Consider the following 19,533-nt stretch of genomic DNA (forward strand, 5'->3'; position numbering starts at 1 on the left):
ACTTTCTCATGCAAATTTAATTCATCACTCTCTTTTAGCGCTACACTTCCATGCATCCTCCCTTTTCCTCCTCCTCTTTACTTATCTCTTCATGTACTCTTCATACATCTAGCTGCAGCAAACCAGACCACTGAATCAAAGCAGGTGTGTTGGAGAAAACAAATTGTGTCACCTGTTTATGATGCATTTTGAGGCTGTCCAATAAGAGGATCTTTGAAAATCCACCAACGGCGCTTGAAGGCGTGTAGTCTTGTGCCAGTGATGACGTACATCAGGAAATGAAGCTAATAGGGGTGAAGCTTCTCTTCTAGCGCTGGTACTACATTTTGTTAATTGTGTGTACATTTCAAAACCAATTAAATAAAGTGTGCAAAAACAGCTTGTGTGGATGAGGGAATACCCATTCCCATCAAAGAGGAGATTTCCCCCACTCGTCGTGTTATACCCTGCATAATGAGCGTGCCACAGATTCTCCCCATTCTCCGCCCCAGACTGACTATTGCATTATTTACGAAGTGGGGATGCGCGCTGTGCTGAAATGCTGTTAAGGGTCGGCTGCTGCCTGCGTGCTAGGTCCATTACGGTATTCCACAGTTATCAGTGGAACAGAGGAGCCTGGCGGATGCAGAGATAGAGAAGAGGGAGAGGACAAGGGAAGCACAGATTGCTGCGAATACAGACTTCAGCGGCAGCCTCATTTTCACCACAGTAGAGGTACAGTATCAGCCATTCTGTTCTCTTTTCAGCCTCTTTCTCTTAAGTACGTATGTCACCTGAGAATGACTTCAGGAATAAGCACAGATTTCTTTTCCCCACAGGACCTTTTGTCATCTGCCTCATCATGTTGAGGAAGGGCTCAGAGCTGCCGAAGGGAGACAGAGAGGTCCTCCTGAATCTGGACTACGGGGCTGAAGCGCAAACCACAGACGGCTATGGGAGTCTGCAGAACGGGAGCTACATCCCACCTCGATGTGTAAGCAGTATTTGACTTTTCTCCTATAATGCTGCAGTATGTTGTCCTTTTGTGTAGGAATCGCATAGATATGGGAAAAATGACTGCACGTTCACAAAGCGGCCATAACCCTGCTGCTTTTGCTCATCCCTTCACCCCTCACTGACTTCTCTGAGGTGTTGCAGTAAATCTGAAATCTACAGGGGTACAATGTGGTTTGAGGCGCTGTACATTGCCGGGAAAATCAAAAATGTCTCGTTGTGCAGCGGCACTTAACTGCACTGAAAGATTGTTCCAATCAGACTGTAAAAAGCTCATCTATCTGGGCACATTATTGCAAAGTGGAGGCTTTTATGATGCTGAGTAATGGCATGGGATCTTATGGGTTAAACCTCTTTGAGAGCAAATTAACTGAATATACAGAACAAAGGACAAGAAGAGAAAATAGTCTGTTTTTGCCAGCAGTTGTAACTTGTTTTTAATTAACCGATTTTGATAATAACTCAGCTGTTTGGATGCTTCTAGCTTGCAGCCGCAGCTGTTGACGATATGGGTGGTGATGATCCCCTGTATAGTCACTGTAACACAAGTAACCAGTCAGTTCCGCAGCTGGGGAACTACTTCAGAGATGGAAGAACCAAAATCGGTAGGTAGCATCAGCAGTTCGCAATGTATTGGTTGTCACAAGCTCACTGGTGGATGACAAGTGCTGAGTCAGTCCTTCACTTAACCTTTTGGACCTTTTTTTTGTTGATCTGGGTTCAGACTTTATACTGGTGTGGGAGGTTCGCTCGCAGAGGAAACGGCGAGGGAAGGGGAAGAACCAAGGAACCGCTGAGGAGGGGGAAGCAGCGCCAAAAGAGGAGAACAGCAGGTCTGAGCGAAGGAAGGCACAGCTGGCACAGTGGAGGGAGAAGTTTGTTCAGAATCTGGAGAGTGCTGGATTGCTCATGGAAAAGGTGCTGTCGATCAGATTAAAGATCATCGTCTTATAAATGTGTCTTAATAAGTCTACTTGTTTTTTTTTATGGCCTTATTAACAACTTGTCTATGTTGCCTCTCTGTTCTTCAGGAGGAAACGTCGAATGAAAAGAAAACGATACATTTTCTGAAACTCAGCGCTCCTTGGGATGTGATGCTGTATTATGCTGAGGAACTCTGTCTGAGAGCTCCATTGCAGGTTAGTGCAGCTGTTTATAATTTAATAGGTCTATTTTAGATTTCAAGATTTTTATGGATGGCCCTCTTGGCCTATCAGGTGTGACTCCAGACTGAAATATCTCAACAACTATGAGATGGAACGCTTTGGAATTTGTACAGACGTTCAGATGCCCATCTTGTGTGTTATTCTAATGATTTCTGGTGATCCACTGAAGTTTCATCTTGTGCAACAAGCTGGTCAAAGTTATCATTTTCCCTGTGAAATATTTCAATATGTACAAGATGAATTGCCATAGAATTTTCTACAGAAATGTATGGCTCTCAGACGATGTATCCGACTTTAGTGATCACTTGACTTCTCATGTTGCGCAACCATGAGGTTGCCATTTTTGGATTATGGATTATTGGATGGCTTGCTACAGAATCTGATATAAATATTTGTCCATTTGTCTGCAAAATGAATCTTATTTCCATCAGCCTCAGCCGTACTTGGGTGTTTAGTGCTAATCATAGTACATTAGCATGCTAACCTAAGATGGCAAACACATTATACACATACATTACATCATACATCATACAGGTACATGGTGAATATTACACCTGTTAAAGATCAGCATGGTAGCATTGAAGTGAACTGAACTGAATCGTCATTGTGCACATTTAGTATTAGAGGTTAGCATTTAGCTCAAAGCACTCACGGAGCAGCCAGCATTGCTACAGACTCTTAGTGTTGTTATTACATCAAATCCCACTTTTATTGTGTCTGGCGGAGTCCGCCTCTGCTGAGCAAATATAACAACACACAAGGAACTCACAGGAATAGATGCATGCACGTACTGGACATGATGGACGCTGTTGTTGACTGTTTTTTGGTCTTAAAACTGAATCCTCTGAGCCCACTGTTTGTTTGGCTGTGTCGTAAACAGATACAAGTTGCTAATTTTTTGTTGTTTACTGCCCCAAATGGTTGATTTCAACATTTCTAACAAAACTCTAGGACCTCTATCAGCAAAATGTTCTTACCGTTAACCACCAGTAACCACAGGTGTCACAAAATATAATGTTAAGGATTGTAACTTCATAAAGAGAACGAACAAAAATGTTCTTCATACTGAATTGCTATGTGTTTGACTTCCAGGCACAGCCAAACCTCGACTTAAACACATCTGCTCAGGTTCTGAAGAGACTATGCATACCTAACGTAATGATGGAGTCAGTGCCAAACAGGCCGCTGGACTATTACACATGTGCCTTTCGCAAGTCAAAGATGAACAGGTGAGTTCTAATTGACAATCATAAATAGGTTCAGATCGGTTAAGATTGAATCACAATATATAAAAGGGTATGTTGGCTGAATGAATGTCTCTCTTCTACAGGTTTCTTGGCTGCAACGACCGTGAATCCTACTTCACTAATACACAGAGACACCGTGTTGTGAGTAACCGGAATTCCTCTACAGTGCATGTACTCGGTGAAATTATTCTCTCATGGAGTGACAGTTTGTGTGTTATTTCAGGTCTATGAGATTCTTGCCAGGACGGTGTACGGCAAAAGGAAGAGGGCTGAAGTTGGTGTGGACAGACTGGTTAATGAAGGGGTGTACAAAGCAGCTTTCCCGCTGCACGAGGTCCGATATTATTTATCTGCTCTTTAATCGGGTGAAAAGCTTGTGCTCTGTTCTCTCTCTAATCAACATGTTATTTTCTTTTTCACAGGGCCCCTTTGAGCTTCCAAAGTATGAGATCCGTCCTGACGAGCTGAACCAGAGGCAGATTCTTTACCACTACTGGGCCCGCTGGGGCACATGGTACAAGTACCAACCCCTGGACCACATCAGGGAGTACTTTGGAGAGAAGATTGCGCTCTACTTTGCCTGGCTGGGTAAATACGAATCTGTATTCAGACACATTAGGTTCAGTGCTTTGAAATTAGTAGTTTGGGGTGATGTACAAGCTTTCGTCTTTTGCAATGCCTACCCGACCTCTTCGTCACGGACAATCCAGCATCAAACAGCAATGTAATTGCACATCCCTGCATCAGCCGAGAGCTGCAGTCTAATGGAGCTTTATGTCTCTGCAGGTTTCTACACAGCCTGGCTGCTGCCGGCGGCTGTGGTTGGAACCCTGGTCTTTGTGTCTGGAGTCATGTCCATGGGCACCAACGCACCCGCGTGAGTCCGCACACTACACAGAAACTACATGTTTAATTGCAAATTATATCACGTTATTTTGGTCAAAATCATAAATGGGAGATCCACCAATTTTACAGCCATTATGTTATGATATGTATGCTATCGTACTAGTACTGGTAGGACTGTATTTGTATTAGTAGTGGTCATTCTGCTGAATTGACTGTGCATTCCGGTGGTCCATTAATGTCTATAAGTCTATGAAACTTTTGAGAAAAGAAATAACACAATCTTACAGATTAAAACTTGACACATCCAGGCTCAATTCAGTATAGTCAGGGGTTTACCTGCTATAGCCTCATCTGTACTGGTATGTGCTTACTTAATGGTAATGTTGGCACATTTTAGATACACATGGCGAGACATTGTTTGTCATCTTTGTATGAATGTTTATTGACATACTGTACTTTTTTTTATCATGTCACAGATAGACATTTCAATGTTTGTATCACAAAAGTAAAAGGGATAAGTAAAGCATTTGTTTCACTCTGTTTCATTTGACTCTATCTCAGTCAGGTTTTCCTAAGGACGATCTTTTTAAAACAATCGGCCTGAATCTTGGTAAATGAAATTCAATGTGCCAATAATGAGTCATCCTTTAATTGTTTGTAGTTTTAAAGCAATTTACATGGTGGAACTATTTGATGGGAGATAACAACAGGGGGCTGTGACTTCCTGGTGTCTTGTTGCTGCAGTGAGGTTGCCAGGTTTAGTACCATAATGCCTGTACAGACACCTATTCCAAAACTTTTGCTTAAAGAAATGGTATCCAGCACCATTGCAATAATCCAGCCTCGTACTTAATGCACACACAGAGGAATCTTGGAGGGATACTGGAGTCGTGCAGAAATTCAAACTCTACTTACACTCTTCCTCCCAAATTATGTAAAGCTGGCCCAGTTTTAGATACAAATATATCAAAGCAGAGTCCGCCCTGCATGAAAACAAACCGCTTAATTATTCAATCCACATGGGTATGTCTGTGCCCAAATTCTTATTCATTATTCATCAATGCAGGGGGCTCTACTCTACCTACATGGCATTGTAGGTGTGTTTGTACCCTAATGTTGCTTCACCAATTGTTTTGTGTGAACCGTTCTCTTTCTATGGCCTCTTGTTGGTTTCAGTGATAGAAAATGCCTCCCTCAATAAAGTAGCGAGGGAGGTTAGAGAGAACGGAAGGCAAGTCACTATCTCAGGAAAAAATACAGCCAAATGTCTCAGATTAATGAGGTTCATTAGTTCAGGCTATAGAATAAAGCCACTGATTAGTGTAGAACGGGTGGAGAGCAGTCTGCGGTAACAAACTGCAGCCATCTCATGTGATAATGAACTACTAGTGCAGATTGATAATCTCCACATGACATAAATAGGGAAGATAGATGTTTCTCAGTGAGTCCAGGCTTTATTTGTGCAGCATGTTTGTAGTTATTGTAGTACCTCACTGAATAACTGCAATAAGTGAAAGTGCAGTAGCTCTGCTGCCTGGCAGCAAGCTGGGAGACTGATTTCAACACCCTCCATCCGTCCTATTGTCTCACTCAATCAATATGCCCTGGCCTTGTGTGAATGCAAAATGCATCGCAGTTAATTCACATAATCGCTTAGCTGTTACATTTATAACCACGAGTATTGTTTTTGTCAAATGGTTTCGGGCCACCTGATGCATCAGAATCTGAAAAAGCAGGTCCTTGTTTGAATGCTTTAAAACGTGTTTTCTCAGTTGTAACTAATCCGTGTCTATGTGTCAACAGTAAGGACATCTGTAACAGCGGAGGTAGTTATCTGATGTGTCCTCTCTGTAATACATGCAAGGCCTGGAACATGTCTGATATCTGCACCATGGCCAAGGTAACGAACTTCAAAACATTTCGCTAACCCTGTTTTAAAAAAAATGATAATGCAAAAAGACTTAAAGCTGATGTACTTTCTGCATTGCAGTTGGGCTACTTATTTGACCACCCAGGTACAGTCCTCTTCAGTGTGTTCATGTCCTTCTGGGCCGTAACCTTCCTGGAGTACTGGAAGCGAAAGATGGCCACCCTGGCCCATCACTGGGACTGCATGGACTTCCATGAAGAAGAGGTCTCACAATCCTTCCTTTCTTGCTTGCTTTCAATACGAGTATGACCATGTTGGTCTCATAAACTTTATGGTTCTCAGGTAGGTCATGATTCAGCGGCTAGCAATCCCAACAGATTCCAACTGCAGACCTTAAAGGGCCAGTGTATATTATCACCTGAACATTTTCGGTACCTCAGAATGAGCCGTTTATATCTACATATACGGAACGGGTCTTCTTTACGGAGTCTGCTATGTTGCACCACCATGTTTCTACACTAGCTTAGATCGGACAAACCAAACACTGGCTCTTTGGCATTGGGCCACCGAAGTTCTCCTACTCGTTTGGCACACGTGCGTTTCAGTTGGTTGCAATCTACAACCTCACTGCTAGATGCCGCAAATCCTACACACTGGCCCTTTAAGACCATGGGAACTTTTTACACACAACTTAGAATACTGTTACCTTCCCATCCTGAGTAAACAGGAGTAAACAACAAAAATAATAAAACATTCTGAGCTGTTATGTTAATGTTGTTACAAGCGTCACCTCTGGAGAACCTACTCTAGTCTGTGCCCATTGGGTCGCTTGACCTGAAGTCTGCAGCTGGATCGTTCTCAGCAAAACAGCAAAGAGTGTGTCCATTGATGCTGATGTCATCACTGTGTTTTCCCTCAGGAGCGTCCTCGTCCAGAGTTTGCAGCCATGGCCCCGACTATGGAGCAAAACCCAGTGACTGGGGTGAAAGAGCCCTACTTTCCAGAAAATACCAGGTTGTCCCGGATGTTCACTGGCTCCATGGTCATCATTATGATGGTGAGACACTGTTTATATGTGTTTTAAAGGCAGATATTGTGCTCTTTTAATTTTAGCATGTTTTCCTTATGCATTATATTGGATTCTCAGATTGGCCAGTCACTAACACCAACTTCTAATCTAATGAGCACATTGCAGTTTGTTTGATTACTGTGATTAAACTACTCCACTTGTTTTCTATGGACATAATGTTGTATCAAGTCAAACAATCATTGCCATTATACAGTGAAGAATCTTAGTGTCTTTTCAGCTCTTACTTTTGTGACCCTGAAGAGAAAGAGAGGGGGAGTTCACACCTGTGTGCTATTCCACTGAATCCCTCAGTGGTAACTGAACCTTCCTCTAATAATGAATCCAGGTCACTTGCCCACAGGGCTGGATATCATCTGATAATCTAAGCCATACACATTATGTTCAGTCTCAGGATTAACTTGTTCTTGGACAGGGATTTGAGGATCATTTTTCCCAACCCTTCTACTGACAATGATGATTGTGGTGGAAAATACTACCATGGTACCAGCTCCGTAAAGGCACACTGCATAGAATAGTATCTATGAACACTCACCGGTATCTCGAAGAAATCAGCCAAATATGAGGAGTGTGGTGTCGGTGATGATGGCTGCACCCCATTTGGCTATGATGGTGTGCGATATAATTTGTCTCAATTATCTCACGAAGAACTGTTTCTTCCCTCTCAGCTGTGTGTGGTGATGATTTTCCTGGTGACGGTGGTCATGTGCCGAGGTATCATCAGCTTGATGATGTTCCGCACCGGGAGCCCCGTCCTGCGTACGGAGGTATATCAGAGTTGCATAAGTCATCTTCAATCAATGCATGTGTGAATTTAATTTGTTCTATTATGAATATGTTTTATATTTAAAAGCAGTGTAATGACTACATACGCTACAGGTGTGCGTCAGCTCCTTCAACATCTCTGTGTGTGTCTCCAGGCAGGGACCATAGCCAACATCTCTGGCAGTATTGTGAATCTGGGCCTTATCCTGTTGATGGGCCAGGTCTACACTGCATTAGCTGAGCAGCTCACTAAATGGGGTAAGAATCAATACCGCTCTCCAACACCTCAAACCAGAATGCTCTATATTGATATCAGCCTCTCACTGGATCTCCACTAACTAAAAGAGGAGACTCCTCAAAGAGCTGATGATGTCTTGAATTTGATCCCAGCATCTGGGGTAATAATAATATTAGTAGACTTTATTTGAATAGCACTTTTTATACAAGAAATGCAGCTCAAACTCTTTTACAATTAAGGAAAATAGACATAAAATGAACATCAAAACAGGGTTAGAATGCCATAATGTGAAATAAGATGGAAAATAAAACAAGCTTGATAAAATAAGTTAAAAAAGGGTATACATAGAATGCATAGCGATAAGTTGGAGAATAATAATAATCATATTTAATTATTAATAAGATCAGGACCCATTTTTGCAGCATGCACATATACATCAGTGAACACTACAGCAGCATCAAATGGCCACCATTTTTCTGCTCTGTTCTTATCTCTTTTTTTCCACATCAGTTGTGGAGATTTGAATTTTCTAAGAGACAAAAGCTACTTCAGATCGCCTTTTTCTAGGGTGCAACCTTGCTGTGGCCAACCACTGATGTTATCATTTAACTAAACACAATAGCACATCAACAAGAGACACGATAGAGTTGCAGGCCTGTATCAGGAAAGTCATTGATAGCTAGTTAAATGCTTAAGTGAAGAGATACAATATTAAGCGAGCTGTCTTTCCTGCACCTATAGGTAGTGTGTGCATCCCCCAATTTTAATTTCCCAAGCATCTATGTCACTTTAAAATTTGATGACGATTTTCAACATCTTACCAGATACTATTACTTTAGCTAGTTAGCTTACAGCTAAACACAACAAGAGTCAAGTAAGTCATGCTAACATGCTCAGAGTTTAGCATGGTCACCATTGTCTGAGCACAAGAAAATGGGCAAAACCAGATAGAAATGTTTATAATTATATTATTATAATTATTATGATAGAAATGAAAGTTTTTATGAACCAAAGGGGTTGACCAACAGAGCAACCGACCAACAGGGCCATCTCATGAGCAACTCAACGAGGTTGGCTAAAAATAGTCGTATGGTAGTATGTAAGCACTGAAATGAATAAAATATTATACATATAATATTAATATACCAGCTCTGTTGAGACAGCTGTGCTATAAACACATTTCTCAGGTGTTGCTGCCCAAACGCCACTAGATTATCGCCACTAGATTATCGCCACTAGAGGTTGTAATACGTCACTTTAGCAGTTTAAATGATTATTGGATTGGTTGTCATCTCTCTCCATGAGACGCAGTAGAAGAAACTCAAGGGTCAGTCAGAATATGTCCAGCTCAAGTTATTAATGCCTGTCTGATATGGTTCACTCTGCTCTGAGTTGCTGTGTCGATTTCACTCAATTTGCTTTTTATAGAGGATGCTTCCAGTTTATTTTGTGGTTCATTTTTTACATAGTTCTGTCCATTGTTTCAATAAGTTAAGATAACAATATATAAGTTACATGACCACATGCGCTGTCAGATGCCTGGACAGCTTTTAAGCAAACCCCTTGTTAGGCAAACTCATGTGGAAACAAAGGCGAACAGTAAAATGATGACTTTAGTTTTACTCTAATGTTTTGTGTCCATGTTTTCTCTGTTGCAGAGATGCACAGAACACAAACCCAGTATGACAATGCCTTCATCTTCAAGGTGTTCATCTTCCAGTTTGTCAACTTCTACTCGTCCCCCTTCTATGTGGCTTTCTTTAAAGGAAGGTGAGACACAAGTCAGTCTTCAACAGACACACAGAAAGTATTGGTAAATGAAGAACAGATTTTAACTTCCTTACTTCTCTGTGTGGGTAGGTTTGTGGGTTTCCCCAGCAACTATGGGACCTTGTTTGGGATGAGAAATGAAGATGTGAGTCTATCATTTATCAGTAAATATCAAAGGGAGGGAGTATTGCATATCCCTGCTGTTGTATTATTTTATCCAAGTGTGTAAAAACTGTCATATCGCTCTGTGTTTCTGTGTCTTCACACTCTATTGCAGTGTGGCCCCGGCGGTTGCCTCATTGAACTGGCTGAGCAACTCTTCATTATCATGGTGGGAAAGCAACTCATCAACAACATTCAGGAGTTCATTATCCCGTATGTTTCCTGTCCACAATATATACCAGTCCTGGTTTCCTGTTATTTTACTGGAAATTGTTTTCTGTTGAACTTACAAGCCTCTTGGTTTTCTCAGTCGGACAGGAGAACAATTTGCTGAATTGAAACTGTCAAAATTATTTTATAGTCATCAGCTTGAACTCATAAATAGCCTTAAAAAACTAAACCAGAACTGTCAAATAGAATTCAATATATCAGAATGAAGTAGAATTAGCATAATATGTGCATGTGATATTTGTACTCCGTACTAAAACCCATAAGTAACTTTATTTTATTTTGCCTGCCTGACATTGTTTACTGAGGTGTTGCATCAGACGGCACTGCATCCTGATTATAGCTCTGTTTGTTTGGTGCAGTAAAGCTCACCGCTGCAGCACTGGCACACTGTGTGTGTGGGGGTGTGTGGGGGTGTGTAACAGGGCAGAATCAGATTTCAGAGAGCTTTGGTAAACCGAAGAGTTACCTTCAGTTTGTAGGGGCCTTCCAAAGAGAGAGCTATGAGGCTTCGGGGTAATGCTACTTGCCTGTGAAACGAAACACAACCTGAGATGTTTAAATAGATGATCGGAAACTGACAGCAGAATCGAAACTGCATGGAAAAGCTGAGGACAAGGGTGTAGGGGTCGACAGATTTTCTTCTTATCGTGTTGCGTTCCTGCTTTCTTTGCTTCAACTTTTCTTGACCGACCTACTTGCTATAGTTAGTCACGGCAAGTTCTATTTTGTGCACCACTTCTTTTACATAAGCGTGCAGTTGCCGGGGTGCAATCAAGGCCATATATTTTGATGTAGATCTCTATGCTGATAACTGCAATAGGGAAGTCTTATGTGCAGCTGCTGTAAGATTGATTAAGAGATTTATTGCTGCTGAATGTGTGAGTTGGCAGCCAGGCTTGTTCTGCTCGTTGAAGTATTTTGTTTTGTTTTTGCTGTACTGTAGCTGTGTCCCAATTCAAAGCTTCAATGCTTCGAAGAATAGGTTTGTCCTATTGATGGCTAAATTGAAACACTGGCAGGGCGGATCAGCGCGGACTGTTTCCAGTCGTTCATTCTTGCTCATATCTCAGACGATGGCTGCAACTGAGGAGATGAAAGGAGCACGTTTTAAAGGAAACCTGCTTAGCATCTGATTTGTGTCATACCTAAACACAATACCATAAAAGATTGTTTGTGTGCTATTATTATTATTATTATAGTGGGATTGAGCTAAAATGGCTATATGGTACTGATTTTTGACATGTACGGAGAGTTTTAGGCAGATTTGTGTTACAGCAGAGCAAGAATGAATAACTAAGTTGCCGGTTCCAAAGCCACAATAGAACCGTCTGTAACTGCTTATGAAGATTTGAGCCTCAGAGACTGGTTACTCTGACACAACTTGTCAAACAATGTTTCCAGCTTTGAAGAGATGAACAACCCACGCTCATGGCAAATCATCAACACTGAAATTAACAGTTATCCATGTAATATAATATCTTTGAATTATAATTTGTAACCAGGGTGTACAAAATGACAACAGTAGAGACAAAAAATAAATAAAAACTGTGTTCACAGAAATGAAAGGCATTTTAAACTAGAATAAGATAAACAGCTGTTTTTGTAGATGTTTTTGTGCATGACCTCTGACCTCCATGTGTTGACGACAAGTTCTATATTAACGCTATTGTCATGTTTATTTCATGTTTATTTCATGTTTATTTGCTCTGATAGTAAAGTGAAGGCCTGGAAGCAGAAGAGGACTTTGGCGAAGGTGCTGGGGGATAATGCATCCCATGAGCCTCGGCGCTGGGAGGAAGACTACAAGCTGGTGGAGTGTGAGGGCCTGTTCGAAGAGTACCTGGAAATGGGCAAGTATCAGCTACTGTATTCTAAGTACATGACGTCACTGCTATTCAAATGTTTATAAAATAGATTATGATGAACGTATGTAAAAAAAAAGAATAACGTAAGAAGTTTAAATTGCCTGACTCATTGCTGTGCAGTGCTCCAGTTTGGGTTCATCACCATCTTCGTGGCAGCGTTCCCCCTCGCTCCGCTCTTCGCCCTCCTCAACAACTGGGTGGAAATCCGCCTGGACGCCCACAAGTTTGCGTGCGAGTACCGCCGGCCGGTGGCTGAGCGCGCCCAGAACATCGGAGTCTGGTTCAACATACTGGAAGCCCTGTCACACCTGTCCGTCATCGCCAACGTGAGCCCATTGAAAATGAAATCCACGCCAGGCTGGATGCTAATCTCTTTTCTCCAACGTCATCTTTTGTTGCTTTTTTCTCTTTGCCGTCCGCAGGCTTTCCTAATAGCCTTCACATCAGACTTCTTACCTCGTCTGCTCTACCAGTTCAAGTTTGGTAACGATCTCAGTGGATACGTCAACTTCACCTTAGCTTACGCCCCACTGAACTACACTGAGAACCCCATGTGCAGGTAATGCTGTATGCTGATTGTCTGAATGCATGTCATCTAAGAGTGGGGAAACACTTTGTCAATTTTTCAAAATGCCGAAGTTTCATTTGTTGATTTCAGATCAGAGGATAGTGTTACTGAAGTTTAACACATAGTTCAGTTTGTGCTGCTGCTGCATATCATGCACACTAACCATTACACAGTATTTTCTGCAGTAACTCTGTGTTTTATTTTTTATTTTTTAAGATATAAAGCATACAGAGACGACGATGGAAACTACTCACTGTTCTTCTGGGAGCTTCTTGCCGTCAGACTTGGTTTTATCATTGCTTTCGAGGTATGAAGGGAGCTGCTTTGTATACATTTGCTAATCTGTTTCCTTCTGCCTATGTCAGTGATTTTAATGCCCACATATTTACTATTTATATCTTTCACCCACATCCCTATTCCTTGTTGTGCCTCTGTTCCCAGGTGCGTACTTGAAATACTACCAATGTAGCCCTCTCTTAGTGTATGTTTTAGTGTTTCCATCTTGTGTAACGCTGACCCATATCAGTAGTTCATATGTTATTTTGTAGTTGCTAGTTTACCATGTCTCCTTTCTTTGACATGTCTCACTTTCTCTGTCTTCGCCCTCTTCTCCAACGCCTTCTTCTCACCATCTCTCTTTCAAAGTTCATATTTATTAAGTTGCATGAGCATATATGCAAGGCCTGGGTGAAACACTTTTTCTCTATGTCATTGGGGGCAACTGAAAAAAAGACGCTGGTGCTCAGCAAAACACGCTATATGGAAACTTAGAGGTGAGGAGTGGCTGAAAGCTCCGGGGAATACTTGTGAAAAAGTGGTCTAAGTGAATATTTTTGTCAAAATATAAACCACACCAAAGCTCAAACACAAAATGTTGCCTTCAACATCTTTTTTAAAACTTGCTTGACTTGGCTTTTTCTTCTATCTGGCGAGGAGCTTAATGTCTTGCTGTCTGCACGTCTTCCCCTTCACCAGCATGTGGTGTTCTTCGTGCTGCGAGCCATCGACTGGATTGTGCCTGATGTCCCCGGGTCCCTGGAGCTGAAGATGAAGAGAGAGCGCTACCTGGCCAAGCAGGCTCTGGCCGAAAACCAGGAGGCTCTGTTGGTGAGTCGAGGCCGAGGGGCCGCCCCCGCCACTCCAGGCACATCCAGCCCAGGTCAGTAGAGTGTGGGACACACACACACACACACACACACAATGCAGTGCAACACGCACTCATTCACAAAACCTGACACACTAGTTCTGTATTTGAATATTTAGGGAAAGAGCCAGTTTAGACTCTAGATCGGGGGTCCTCACATGTTTTAATGAGAGGGAAATATGAGGCTGTATTTGATAAGAATGAGAGCATTTATATGCATTGATGTGTGCAGAGATGATAGTGATCAATGTTAAATCATATCAAAGTTATCCTCAAACCTTTCTAATGTATAAAATAATAATGAATTCTTTACCCAAATCACCAAAAGTGATATTCTTATTTGACCCTGTTTCTATCTAGCTATTATTTTTGTTGTTATTAAATGAGATACTCACGTAGGTCCGTATTAGCTCTATGATACCTCCCCTAAATTTCACAATCCTGTTTTTGCACTATTTGGTAACACACAGGTGACCAATGAAACAGTGCACCACCAGAGTTCGCATGCAGTGTTAAACCTGTCACTGTTGATTCTCATAAATGAATTCCAGGTTTTAAAGGCTTTTAAAAGCTCACCCACCCGTGCACACACTTCAACAGAGCATTTGCAAAGCACCTGCGGCTCGACTAGCTGTTATATACTCGCTACACTGCACGCAACATGAGCATTAAAGGTAATCTGTGTGGGATCCGAGCCAAATATGTCAGATGAATATAACTACATCCATAGGGCTTGTGGGCTGTTGGCATACGTTAGAATTTCCTCTATTAGTGCTGCTGCTCTTTTAAAGCGTTACGTTCAAGCAGGAAGTAAACGGTAATCAGTAGAACACTTCAAACGCACACTTCAAGGATCACAGCCTGCACATCCACATTGTGTTTGTGGAGAATACAGTCCCATAGAGTGTGTTTTCATCCTCCTCTGTGCGTCTTTGTGTGTGTGTCCCTGTGCTCTGACCCATGTTGTTGTCATGTGTCTCATGTAGTGAGTGTTGCTGGATGAGGGCAGGTGAGTACTACACAAACACCTGAGTAAATGGCGTTCTCGAGAAGGATCTTTCAGGAGCATTTCAGTAACCACAGCAGAATTGATCAAATGAAAGGGAACATAAGTTCATTACTCAATCACTGGCATTGAATCATGAAAGCCACAACACACACAGTACAACAGCACTGTAGCACCTCTTATCATTTCACGCCAAAACTATGTTATCAATTGATGTATGTGATGAATAAGTAGCATAACAGAATAGTGAACAGAATACCCTGACAGGGCCCCAGTGGTGCTAGGAATGATAGTTCCTGTTTATTGTGTTAGAGCTGTTATCAAGGGGCAAACAAATTCTAGTGGCGCCCCCTGTCTCTTTGTTTTGGAGCTGTTTGTCATAGATGTCGGCTGGGTGATAAAGTTGTAATACGTAAAATTATTGAAAGTGATGATTTACGCAGTTACTTGTGTTCTACTGTATTTTAGCACAAACAACTGTTTTGTTGCAATTTGGCTTTGGAAATCATTCATTTTGACAGCAGGTGCTTTCTTTGCTACGTGACCGATTGCCAGATACAGTCTGTAACCACAGGTCATGGATTTAGCCTCTGTAAAGGTATAATGCTACCAAACCTGGCAACCTCCACAACAAGATTTTGGGAGGCTGCACACAGTCACCCACCTGTTCATCACAAAAGTGTAAACGCATAAGTCCCCAATACTATTAAGATTTAACATGTTAATTAGCTTTAGAGGTGCTGCTAGGATAGCTGCTGTGATCTCCTTCAAGGCTTACAGCTATGCTACGCTAACCACATCCAGACTCTATAGCTTCATACTTAACTCACAGACATGAGATTGACATCGAGCTTACAGTTACATTCTCAGAAAGAACGCAAATTGTCATATTTTACTAAAATTGTTTAATATTGTTTTATTGCAAGTTTCACTATATAAAAAAAATAGTAGCAGCCAGCTGTAACTTAGTAGCATGTTGCAACAAAGATTGTCTGTGTCAGCTTTTTTTCCCCCTCTCCACTCTTGCAGTAGTCAGTCTGACAGAACTAATTCTCTCCTCTGTCTCTGTGCTCCTTCCCCCATTCCTTTTGCGTCCAAACCCAACTGCACGTCCTACCCTGAAGGAAGCGACGCGTCCTTTGGAAACATGAGTTAGTCCGGAAAGGTGCGAGTGGTTTGAGGGGATATTGGAGGAATAAAAGACACTCCTTCACATCTGGGATAACACGAGTGAACTTTGTCCCTGAGTGAAATACTGCCGCTGCACTGGGATTGTTTTCATTTAATTCACTAATGTGCATACCGCGGATGCAGACTTTAGGATAAGCAGGTGTGTAACGGAGGCTAAACTCACCTTTTCATCTGGAGACCACAGTTCTTCAACACAAGTCTAAGACTTATATGTAGGCCTATAGAAATGTATCTTCACATGTTCCAAAATCGGTCCTTGATCTGGAAAGGATCCACATCTTTCTTATCCATACGGGGTACTGACCCGACAACAACCCAGCCCTAGTGGACCTCAAGGAAACGGAACAAAAACACCCAGAGAATGTGATCTATATGGTTTGCTGATGCGCTGCCCCCAATTTTGCTTTAAACCTGCATCCATTTTTTGTCTTGGCAGAAATGTAAAAGTAATGTCTTAATATATGTATTGATGAATAGTGAAATTTATTTGACTAGTTTGCGGAAAAACTCAATAGCGTCCGTGGCCAAAATGCAACACTCACAAAGTAACAGGCATAACATGTACCATAGTGAAGCCACATCTATGCCAGTGATTTAAGTCTTTGTGTTTCTAGTGGCGAACTAAATTTGCAGCATGAATTGTTAATGCTATCAGACTTCATGTTCTGTTCATTCTAGTTACAATTTCACACTGACCTAGTACCTGCAGCAGTGTGCATCAGACCCAACCTGAGTATTAGTAGTATTACATTGATGCTATATAAGGTTTTAATGACATTAAAGAGTAATTTGAATTCCCCTGAAAATGTTGTGTTTGCTGATCTCCAGTGGTTTAAGTTTTCACCTTGAAGCAGTTATGTTCAGGTGTATTCCAGGACCCTTCGACATCACGGTTTGGGTGTGGTTGCAGGTCTAGCAGAGTACACCCAACCACACCCATCAGTGAAGCTGGGTGTGGGCAGAGGTGAAATACTACTGTTCAGCCGTTTAGTTACTGTTTAAAGGGGCTCTCCTATCATTTAGTATTGCACTTCCATAAAGTTGAGGAACAATGGAGCAAAGGCTGAGATATGCTGACTAATCCCTGGAGTGGGTCGAACTTCAAAAACACTGGGCTCCTATTTTTTCCCATCATGCATGTCTCTCCTAAGATTGTGCAATCGTGCTACTATAATGCATAAAGGAGACAGTGAGGGTGGGTTAGCGTGGTTGAGTAATGCATTTAGCGAGTCGGGCGTTGCAAAATGGCTCTCATAAACATCCAATCACTGACCTTAAAATTCTTTCACTGATAACAATCTCAAGCTTCAATGAATTCCCTCTGGGTCACGTTTGGCTAAATCTGACAACTATGGCCTATATTTAGAGTCATCCACTGTGTTAAAATGATTTAAACTGATGGCCATGAACCTTTAGTATCCTTACATTGTGTAGGACACTGTTGTGTTTCTATGTCGAGGAACACTGAGGATATTTTTAATACTAATATTTATTAACTTCTCCCTGCCTGGTAAATATATGCCTTTCAAACTGCAATTCCCCCAAAATGTTGTAGTCTTCAAATCTAAGCAGAGATAACCCATCATGACATCATTAGGGTTATTTTCTCAGACTTGACATGCTGCAACAGTCAACATTAAATTAACTTTAAATTAATTAAATTAAACTAGGCAGCCTGTGTTCCAGGCTGTCTAGTACTCCCCATAGTGAGTAAGATGATCATCATGTGTAAAATCAGTGGAGTGCCCCTTTGAGTTTACATTGTGGTTGTTTTCTTTCTGATGGCCTCTGACTGGAGGTCAAAGTGCACCTACCTTTAACTGCTATAGCTGGTACTGTAGGATAGCAAAGAACCAACAGGCTTTTTTTTAAAAGGCAATGATCGTGAGCTGTTATTATTACATAGATTGTCTGTTGTCTTCAATGTGACGAAGAGCATATTTAGACATCTACACACTAGTCTGCAAAGTATGCAATGTATATACACATATACTGTACATGTGAACTGTGCTTGGATGCTAGGCATGTCCATCTTTTCTACTTGAACTATGGAGGAGAGTTGCTGCTGTAAGATACTGTAAACAGCAATGAAATACAGGATCAATATAGGACATATTTTGATGTGTGAGCTGTTTTGCATTTAAGACATTTTAGACCAAAATAAATGTAGTTTGATGAATGCATATGCCTCCTCAGCGTGGGATTCTGAAATGCTGATCATGTACTTTTCTCACTGTGCTGTAGGGATAAACTGTATGCTTACACGCCTTTCCGTCCACCTTCACGTTATGCTTCTTCCTCTCTACAAACAGAAGAGACCTGCAGACAGATAACGAGGACGCTGATTTATTAGGAGTCAGAAACAGACAGGTGTTGGTTGATGATTTCTCTCTTCCTCTCCCTCCTCCCCTCACAAGCTAAACCAATGGCTGTGGCTTTAGGCAACTCCTGACTTTTATTTCATCCTCTACCCCTTTTCTCCCCCTCTACCCCTGTCACCCTTTCTTCACCCTTTCTTGCACTCTCTCCTCCCTCTGTCTCTCTTATTTAACTTGTATCATCCTTAATTTTTTTTTTATGTACACACTCTCTTTCCCCTCCCTTTCCGCCTCCCTTAGCCACATTAATCTTCGGATTGTTATGATTGCTGTGCGTTCCTCTGCAGTAGCCTGCAGGAAGTGTGAGTTAGTACTTGTCAGCGAGCACAGGTATGCACTGTGGACACCTGCTGGCTCATTCACCCACTGCTGGAGCGAGGAAGGAGACGCTCACATGCACGGGCTGCAAAATAAAGCTCCAAATCAGCCACAAGGTAATTAATGCAGCAAACGAAACGCTGCAACACGGCATGTCAAATGGCCCAAAAAAATGTATTTGCATTTCCGATGAGGCTGAACCATTTCTGAGTATAATGCAGATAAACTGTAAAGCTGGGTTATATGTCTGGAATCAATATCATATAGTAATAAGAATATGTTTGCAATACTGATATACTGTATTACAATATATCACAATATGTAGAGTAAATGCAAACATACAAGAATCAAAATACAATGCAATCAACTGTTACATTTGAATGCAGTAAGTTAGTAAAATCCTACATTACGGATGATAATTTCATCAGAATACAATTCCACTGAATCCGGATAATCAATAATATTTTAATTAACACCCATCCCTATGCAGATGTTGTTTTGAACGTTGGCAACAAAACAGTCTGAGTTCATAAATATTTATTATTTGTTAATAACCACTTAAACCTCACGGACAACAAGCAAAAACATTGTTCAAACCCTGAAAACTATATTTTTTTTATTCTGGCGGGGATCCCAAAATTTGGCAACTTTAATTAGCTTTCCTGTTGAAAACTGCAGAGTAAGCAAG

At 41.5% G+C, this 19,533-nt stretch overlaps 1 protein-coding gene across 1 annotated transcript; it reads left to right on the forward strand.

Moving 5' to 3' along the window:
* Window positions 1-841: 841 nt before the first annotated feature.
* Window positions 842-18,246, forward strand: ano11 (anoctamin 11; the record flags this gene model as incomplete). The annotated part of the gene is made up of 23 exons (XM_079172000.1): window positions 842-973; window positions 1,478-1,598; window positions 1,718-1,911; window positions 2,025-2,132; window positions 3,252-3,388; window positions 3,490-3,547; window positions 3,630-3,740; window positions 3,829-3,994; window positions 4,193-4,283; window positions 6,056-6,152; window positions 6,243-6,386; window positions 7,042-7,179; window positions 7,878-7,976; window positions 8,130-8,232; window positions 9,871-9,982; window positions 10,073-10,127; window positions 10,260-10,357; window positions 12,089-12,225; window positions 12,361-12,566; window positions 12,663-12,799; window positions 13,025-13,115; window positions 13,784-13,967; window positions 16,083-18,246. 23 exons carry the CDS (start codon window positions 842-844, stop codon window positions 16,112-16,114), a joined length of 2,751 nt encoding a protein of 916 aa, XP_079028126.1. The 3' UTR covers window positions 16,115-18,246.
* Between the last annotated feature and the right edge of the window lie 1,287 nt (window positions 18,247-19,533).

This window comes from Pholis gunnellus (assembly GCF_910591455.1).
Source record: "Pholis gunnellus genome assembly, chromosome: 2".
NCBI lineage: Eukaryota > Metazoa > Chordata > Actinopteri > Perciformes > Pholidae > Pholis > Pholis gunnellus.